We start from the raw sequence: 9,071 nt of genomic DNA on the forward strand, positions 1-9,071 counted from the left end.
TTACTTTATTTAATGAATTCCAATTTATTTGAGTCATTTATTTAATGACTTCCAATTCCAATACTTCCAGGGCTGATTTGTAGTTAATTTGTGTATGTACTCGACATTTCATCATATTTTTTGTCATTTTTTCAAAACCTGTCGAAACCTGAGCACACTGTTTTACATGATGGAGCTCAGTCAGATCAGGAGGTTTCACTTGTTTCATGTGATTTCAGTGCAAACGGCTCAAGATGCTGTGCACCAGGTGGCAGAGTCGTCCAAAGAAACCACCAACATGGGTGAGAAATAGAGAGAGAGAGAGAGAGAGAGAGAGAGAGAGAACGAGTGCCTTGGAGCATGCACAGTATTGTATATGTATTTTCACTATGTGCAAATGGGAATAAGTTAACTCTCTTTGTGTGTTTGTGTGTGTGTGTGTGTTTGTGTGTGTGCGTATGTGTGTGTGTGTGTATAGCTGCTGAGGAGGTGTCCAGACAAACACAGTCTGCTATCGGAACAGCAGCTGACAAAGCCTCCGAGACCATAAAGGAATTTGGACACAAACTGGGCAGCAAATAACACCAGTTTAAAGCTGATATTGGTTTTTAACCTGATATTGTTTTCCTCATCAAGACAAACTATGAAACAATAAAAACAACTCTTTATCTAAATGTAATGCCTGGAATGTTTATGTTTATCCAAAGCAAGACTTTCATGTGTGTAAATCACTGATGAACCCAGAACTTGGTTCGTGAATTAGAGCATCGATTGCTGTATTAAATATTCAGAGTGTGAGACCTTCAATGGCTCGTGATGAACAATTATGAATTAGACATTTCAGCAAAGCCTACTCTGATCTCTCTCTCTCTCTCTCTCTCTCTCACTATCTCATAGGTATCATCCATTTTCATTGCCTGTTATCCGAGTACTTGTCTTTCCATGGTCAATGGATGAGTATTCACAGAGAAGTGAGGTGATGCGTAGCCATGACAACATAGAAGAGCTTTCAGTCACGATGCCTCAGGTCCCATCCAATAAATCTGGACAGTTTGAATCTTTTTTAATAAATGAACTGTCTAGGAATGTCCAACAACCGGAAAAATCCCTACCTCTGGTTGACTTCCATAAAACAAATGCCTAGATTTAGTGTGTGTGTTTAAACTTAATGGTCTTTCATAGTGGAATGATGAACATTGATGCTTTCAGTATAGCATGAGTCACTCATTTAGAGTCCCTCATTTTCCTGGACTACACACATCAGCCGAGTCATGGACTAGCTGGTGTTTTTTAGATTAATTAGCATGTAGGAATGACAGTGATGAAAGATTTTCAGGCCATATAAAAGCAGAACACTTGTAAAACATGCTAACTTTTTCTTAAGATTGCAAGCAAGATTAGGAAACTTAATGATCATCAGCACTGCTAGCATGAGCACGTAACCAGGTAAGCTGTCCCATGAGGTTATATTGTTCTCTTTATTGTGCTCCTTTCCAGCTGCAAATTTATGAAATGAAACTTGTGGCATTGTTATTTGTCTACATGAAAGCTTGCTAAGATGTTGCATAAGGCAAAAAAATGACTTATTATGTGCGATATTAAATAAAGCAATAGTGAATATCTGTGTAAAGTCTAGAGTCTGCAGTGTGTGAGAGGATCAGTAGAGTCTAAAAATACTCGAACCAGCACCAACCATCTGTTACCATCCACCATCACAGCCAAAGTCAGTGAGATCACGATCACATTTTTCCACATTCTGATGTTTGATGTAAACATGAGCTGAACTCAAGCTCCTTGCCTGAATCTGCAAGATTTTATGCATTACTCTGATTCATGATTAGATGTTTGGAGAGCTGTATGAATGGCAGGTGTCCAGGTGTTCCTATTAAAGTGGCCGGTGTGTATATAACACAAATAACACTATGGAAGTTTTAAAAATAATCTCCATGGTGCTGAAGTCTTAGGTTTGCATTTCTCAGTGGCTCATTATTCAGGCTTCTTCACCTCCTCCTCCTCATTCTCTCTCTCCATCTTTTCTCTTCCCTCCCACTCATCCCCCTTGCAGACCTGTTTCTTTTTACCCTTCGTATAATCACTGATGAGTATTTTAGTGATTTTTTTCCAAACACCCCCATGAAGACACCCCAACACCTCCCCACCCCACACACCTCCATCACGGCCAATCCCGTGATACCGACATCCACACGGCAGGTTGCTAGGCAACAGAGTTGTGTAAGACCTGGAATTGTTTTGCAAGAGCGTCCAGACTGAGAATCGTGTTTTTAACACCCACACAGGAGAAATTCTCAGATCAAAGAATCATCTGTATTCCTTGTTCACCCAGTAACACACTGGCAAGGCAAGACAACATGAACCATGCTCATTTTGTGATTATGGATGGCTCTTCACTTCATAAACTAATCCACATCGTGGTTACATAATGACTGATAAAGAATACAGTTTCTCCAGAGCTGGTGAACTATTGGTTTTTAATTTGTTACAGCACTTAAATTTAAACTAATGCCTGACCATGTCCATTCTGTCTGTTTGATAACAGACCCTCCAGTTTGCATTCAGTTTGCATTGTCTCACGTATTAATCATCATTTGCAGCTTATTAAAGAGCTGGAGCATCTTCGTCATTGCATTACCACTCGCTGCCAGGTTGAGCCTTGTTTCCAGGGAAACAGAAAATCAGAAGCTTTCAATACGCTGAAATCCAAAGACCTCCATCTACAGCGGAGGCTTCTGGAAAACAAACCTACCTTCCTCAGCACCCACAGGAGAAGTAAAAGCTTCAGAAAAGAGAGATAAATATTCCTTGGATCTGATACTTCTTGTTTTTAGGATGTAGGATGAAACAGAGATACTAATCAATGCTAGGAATAGAGGTATGTATTTGTTCTATTACATTGATTTTTTTCTTACAGCATGACTTGTTTAAATCTCTGTTTAAAACATCATCGGTGATAGAGATATAATTGAAATGGAATCAGACAGGTGGTGTACGAAGCATTCCTTTACACCAAGTAGTAAAGCAGATGAAGACGAATACGAATCTGTGCATACATGCTTATGAAATTGTGCCTTTTTTTCCCTCCTACCTAATGACATTGACTAGAAACATAATACCAGCATCATTGTGGTAATTGTGACTAGGATAAAAATGCATCTATGATATACAGAACATCGGGAAATGCTTTGTGATCTATGGTCTTATAAATCTTTCCCCTATTTTTCATCTTTTACCCATGCTGATTTAGCTCTAGGGTTTTATATGTTTCAAATAAATCAGACAAATCTGTGTTTTTTATAGTTACTGTGAATATTTTTAGTAAACTGCCTGAACACTACTCTTGTTTTACTTAAATACTTTATATCCATTTGTCTGTTTTCTTTAAATCTCATCATCTAGAAAAGTTTTGTAGAATTAATGCATACATAACTAAATCTTTATCATAATTAAAACTTATATGCCTATAGGAACAACTTATTAAATGAGATTTCTGTTACTGTAATTAAGCTAATTATACTTTAAAATGAGTATGATCTTACTTCTTTATTTATAGAAAACGTGTACAACTCTGGGACGACACGAAAATGCCAAGGAGATGAACTCCACATGAACAGAAGCTCATGTACTCATATTCTCTTTTGGAAAATCAGCTCAAAAATTAACTCTGGTATAAGTTATACCTGTGTAGCCTTGTGAAGGACACCATGATGGATAACAAACTGCCCGAAGCCTGCAAACATACAAAAACTGTGGCCCTTGAAGAGATCCATGCTGACTCCCAGACCGCTGAGACGAAAGCTGGTCAGATTCACTCAACAGTACTGAGTTGCTCAACAGTGGTGGTGGATTTAAGCCCTGGATCAGGCGAAGGACCCACACGTAGAGAACGCTTTAAATCAGACTTGCAACAAGCCAGCCAAGAAATCACAATCCTGGTAACCAATCATGAGTCACCAGAGGCAGAAATGGAGGAAGCTGAGTGGACTGGAGAAAGTGACACCAATCCTGAGTGTATGGTGCCAAGTGAGGAGGATAGTCTGGATGTATCCATGGTGGTGGCAGACTTAATAGAACTCAGCCAAATGCAACAGACCTGTTTGATCAGCAATAGTTCAGCAGAGCAAAGCACCAGTTCAGACTTACCCAACACTGATGGATGCAGAGGGAGCCACAAAGGAGAAACACAAGTTAAAAGTCAACATGAGACTACAGACTCTGAAGCCAACAAATCCCAATCTGCAGAGGGAGTCATTTCATCTAATTCGGAGGATCTTAAGAGGTCAGAAAAAACACTGAGCAATGTGACACTAAAGCAAGGGAAATCCTTGGAGAAGAGCGACTCAGAAGGGGACATATTACCCAGGCAACAACAGCACATACAGACACAGGTCAGCCTTGAGGTTGTATACCACTCAGCAGCCACCAGCCCCATGACCCCCCCAGAAGGTTCCTCTACTTTCTTCTTCCCGTACAGTCTTAACAAGCTGGGCAAAGGTGAAAGGAGTGAATTGGATTCAGTGGAAACAAAGGATGCCGAGCTCCAGGTTGGCATGCAAATGGAGTACCGGTCAGTTGCCACAGCTCCCATGACACCCATTTCAACAAATGCACCCGAATTGCCAGTAGAGACTCGTTCAGTTGCCACAGCTCCCATGACCCCTGTGGCTACAAATGCACCAAAGCTACTGGTAGAAACTCGTTCAATTGCCACAGCTCCCATGACTCCCATTACAAAAATCGCACCCGAACTACAGGTAGAGACTCGCTCAGTTGCCACAGCTCCCATGACTCCCATTGCAAAAATCGCACCCGAACTACAGGTAGAGACTCGCTCAGTTGCCACAGCTCCCATGACTCCCATTGCAAAAATCGCACCCGAACTACAGGTAGAGACTCGCTCAGTTGCCACAGCTCCCATGACTCCCATTGCAACAACTGCACCTGAACTATCTGTCGAAACCCGATCAGTTGCTACAGCTCCCATGACACCCATAGCAACAACTGCACCTGAACTATCAGTAGAGACCCGATCAGTTGCTATAGCTCCCATGACCCCTAAAGCAACAACTGCACCCGAACTATCGGTAGATACCCAATCTGTTGCTACAGCTCCCATGACCCCCATAGCAACAACTGCACCCAAACAATTAGTAGAGACCCGATCAGTTGCTACAGCTCCCATGACACCTATAGCAACAATTGCACCTGAACTTTCATCAGAGACCCAAACATTTGCTACAGCTCCTATGACACCCATTGCAACAGCTGCACCAGGACTAAAAGTTGAGACTAGCTCAGTTGCCACTGCTCCCATGACACCCATTGTTACAGCTGCACCTGAACTACAAGTAGACACTCGTTCAGTTGCCACAGCTCCCATGACACCATCAGCAACAACTGCACCTGAACTACAAGTAGACAGTCATTCAGTTGCCACAGCTCCCATGACACCATCAGCTACAACTGCACCTGAAGTACAAGTAGGGACCTGCTCAGTTGCGACAGCTCCCATGACACCATTAGCAACAAGAGCACCTGACCTACAGGTTGAGACTCATTCAGTTGCCACAGCTCCCATGACACCCATAGCAACAGTCGCACCAGGGCTGCAAATAGAGACTCGCTCTGTTGCAACAGCTCCCATGACACCTATAGCAACAAGTGCACCAATGTTACTGATACAAACATGCTCAGTTGGCACAGCCCCCATGACCCCTGTTGCAACAACTGCACCTGAACTTCAGATTGAGACTCGCTCAGTGGCCACAGCTCCCATGACACCCATTGCAAGAACTGCACCTGACCTACAGGTAGAGACTCGTACTGTTGCCACAGCTCCCATGACCCCCATAGCAACAAGGGCACCTGAGCTACGAGTAGAAACACGTTCAATTGCCACAGCTCCCATGACACCCATAGCAACAAGGGCACCTGAACTACGGGTAGAAACCCGTTCAATTGCGACAGCGCCCATGACACCCATAGCAACAAGGGCACCTGAGCTACGGTTAGAAACCCGTTCAATTGCCACAGCTCCCATGACACCTATAGCAACAAGGGCTCCTGAGCCATGGGTAGAAACTCATTCAAGTGCCACAGCTCCCATGAGTCCTATCATCTTAAGCTCACCTGAGCTGATCCCAGAGCCAGAGCCAAGAGCCATGTCAGGTTCAGAGGAACCACCTGAGCCAGTCCAGGAAGTGTGTTGGGATGAAAAAGGCATGACATGGGAAGTCTATGGTGCCATGGTTGAGGTATCAGTCCTGGGCTCGGCAATCCAGAAGCACCTGGAGAAACAGGTTCTGAAGAAGCAAATGAAACCCTATGATTCCTCGTCCAATCAAACTTTGCCTCCAAACACTACAGACACTTCCACTCCTGTTCCTTCCACCCCACCTGCATTGTCAGCATCCAGCCGGTGTAGCTCAGCAAAAGGTAGCAGGAAAAAGGATGACAGAAAAGGAACAAGAGGCAGACAAAGGCGGAATCCTATTCGCTCATTTTTCAGAAGGCCAAACTGCTGCTCCCGGGTACATTCCGAGTAGACATAAGGAAGAGACAGTGCTTTGAAATTGCAATAGTAAGAGATTTAAATCAGGGGAACTGAAAACAGTCCAATTTTTTGAGTACTGGAATGAACATATAGATTTCGTCAACTGATAAAGTCCCTCTGACTGGGAAGCACTCCCCAGTGATATGATGTTTTTTAATGATTCTTTCTTACTATGCTTTAATTTATGATGTAATACTAAAATATTTTTGAAAGGATTATGAAGCACTTCAAATGATTGTTGAAAGGTCTTCAGGATTGCATCGCATGTCCAGCTACACTGATTTAATACTTCTGAGTATTTCAATGACGCAACTTTCACAGACATTTCCAGTGCTGGATCTAGCTTCAACAGAGAGTCAAATTCCCAGCATCCTGGAAATCCTGGACCATAAGAGTGTGACTTTTTTGTACAAACTGGGATCAGGCATTCTGTGAAACATTAACAAGCAGACAGCAGCCTCTAAACATGGTTACCCCTTGTGGGATGGGGCAAGTCCTAGCCTGCACACTTGTACATTGTTACTTAACTTGCAGTTGGGGGAGAAGCCTACAGAGTTGCGTTCTATATCTACTAAATAGTATATCTACTTTCCTAGAAAAAGAGACTTTCTTTAGTGGCATTTGGATATTTTGTATATTTCAGGGCTCTCCTTGAAACCCTTTTTGGTAGAGGAACTGACTTTCAGTTAAACTGAAGGACCCTTAAGGGTGTCAGATCTAACCCTGGAAGTGTAATTAGCTTAGAGTTAGATGATTATACAAGTGCATAGACAATCCTATCCTTTTTTGCTAAGCAGTTATTTTTATTGCATTTCAGCCTTTCGCATTATTTTCTGAAAGTTTCCCAGGTTGAAATGTCTCTTTAGTCTCTGTTCACTCTACCAAGTGATGTCTGGTGACTGCTCATTGTCTAGGTACATGCACTGAACAGATCTGTGAATAGCAGTGACAACAGTGAATGACAAAAGCACCTACATTCCAGTGTAGATCTTTCCAAAAAGATTTTCTCACTCTATCTAAATTGTAGGTTTGAATGCAACAAGCCCAAACGACTGGCGGAAGAGATTCCTCTGACCGATCCAGTGGTCCGCTAAATCTTCATTTCCTCACTCACAGTATTAGTTCCTACTTACAATTACATCACATGTTCTGTTGGAGGTGCAAAACTGTACTATTATTTCATCATTTCCAGTCATATACGACTTTTCGTTAAACGTGTATCGAGACATTATGAAGAAAGATAAAGCTTGAAAGCAGGTAGCAGAGATGATTGTGACGTTTCCTCTTGTACATGCATGTGGCTAGTACAGTTTGCTTGCTTTGCTAATCTGCCTATGAATTTAATTTGAACTGATTCATTAAATATTTAATTTGTGTTTAATTAATTTGTTTTAGAAGCTAAATGTGCTAGGTATGATTGTTTCTCAGAATGCTGGACAGGCCACGCCCACTACAGGCAACAATAGCAGTCACTACACACCCATAAGAGATGAACAAAAGACTTGTTGCTTGCTAGTGTGAACACAGGGCACATGTTGTGTAATACTTTTTCAATCAGATTTATCTGAACATATCTAAGATGCTTTTAAGAATCACTATTTATTTAAAGAAAAAAGAAAAAAAAAAGGAAATGTAAATGCTCCTGGACAAAAGATGGATTTCACAAAAATGGACTTGGATATGGAATTGACTCTAGACTGATTTTGTGGAAACCTGAGCAATTTATTAATATGCTTTTTTCAAACAGCCTTCGTTTCTCAGACCATGTTTCTATAGTCATACTGTAATGTGCTTCTGCTGATTGTCTTGCATTCAATTACAAAGATGCATTTTTTTGTAGAAATAGTATTGTATTTTATTATAGGCATCACAAGCATACACATTGCTCCATTACTTCATTAATCACATCAAGCTCACTCATAAAACTGTTATACATACACACCTTAAAATCACAGAAATAAATTATGATTTAAAATATTTACATTGCTACTACTTTAAAAATTAATAAAGCGGCTCCCCATGCAATACAAATGGCCTGTGTATCTTCCACTTTAAAATGTATTCATTTTAATGTACTCAGTGGCCAAGTTAAAGTAATATTAAAGAAATAAAATAAAATTTTGGAATGAAATGATTAATGATTATCAGCATATTAATAGCACTTGTGTGCTTCTAAGGAATCATTAATGCTTAAAAAGTTATGCTAAGAAAGTAGAGATAAGACTCAAATCTGGGGAAAATTTTAACAATAAATCTATGGTTTAAAAGAAATGAATGTGTGTTTATTTGAACAAACAAACAAACAAACAAATAAATAAGTAGATTTAAAGGCCATTCAATGGAATGGTATCACTTTTTTTTTGGTAGAAATCATCGTTATTCCAGACAAATTTTCTGTGCTTCTTTTTTCTTTTTGACAGTGCATCTGTGCACAAAGCCCCTGAGCTCCATGAAGACATGGTGTGGAGGTGAAGGTTTGAGAAGAAAGTGGAAGAACTTTTGTGTCCTGTACAGAGCCCTGACT

At 41.0% G+C, this 9,071-nt stretch overlaps 1 protein-coding gene across 1 annotated transcript; it reads left to right on the forward strand.

Moving 5' to 3' along the window:
- The first annotated feature begins 2,340 nt into the window (after positions 1–2,340).
- Positions 2,341–8,779, forward strand: LOC131364723 (mucin-2). The gene is made up of 2 exons (XM_058408006.1): positions 2,341–2,869; positions 3,548–8,779. Exon 2 carries the CDS (start codon positions 3,699–3,701, stop codon positions 6,537–6,539), a length of 2,841 nt encoding a protein of 946 aa, XP_058263989.1. The 5' UTR covers positions 2,341–2,869; positions 3,548–3,698; the 3' UTR covers positions 6,540–8,779.
- The last annotated feature ends 292 nt before the right edge of the window (positions 8,780–9,071 follow it).

Source organism: Hemibagrus wyckioides, linkage group LG14, assembly GCF_019097595.1.
Source record: "Hemibagrus wyckioides isolate EC202008001 linkage group LG14, SWU_Hwy_1.0, whole genome shotgun sequence".
Classification (NCBI taxonomy): domain Eukaryota; kingdom Metazoa; phylum Chordata; class Actinopteri; order Siluriformes; family Bagridae; genus Hemibagrus; species Hemibagrus wyckioides.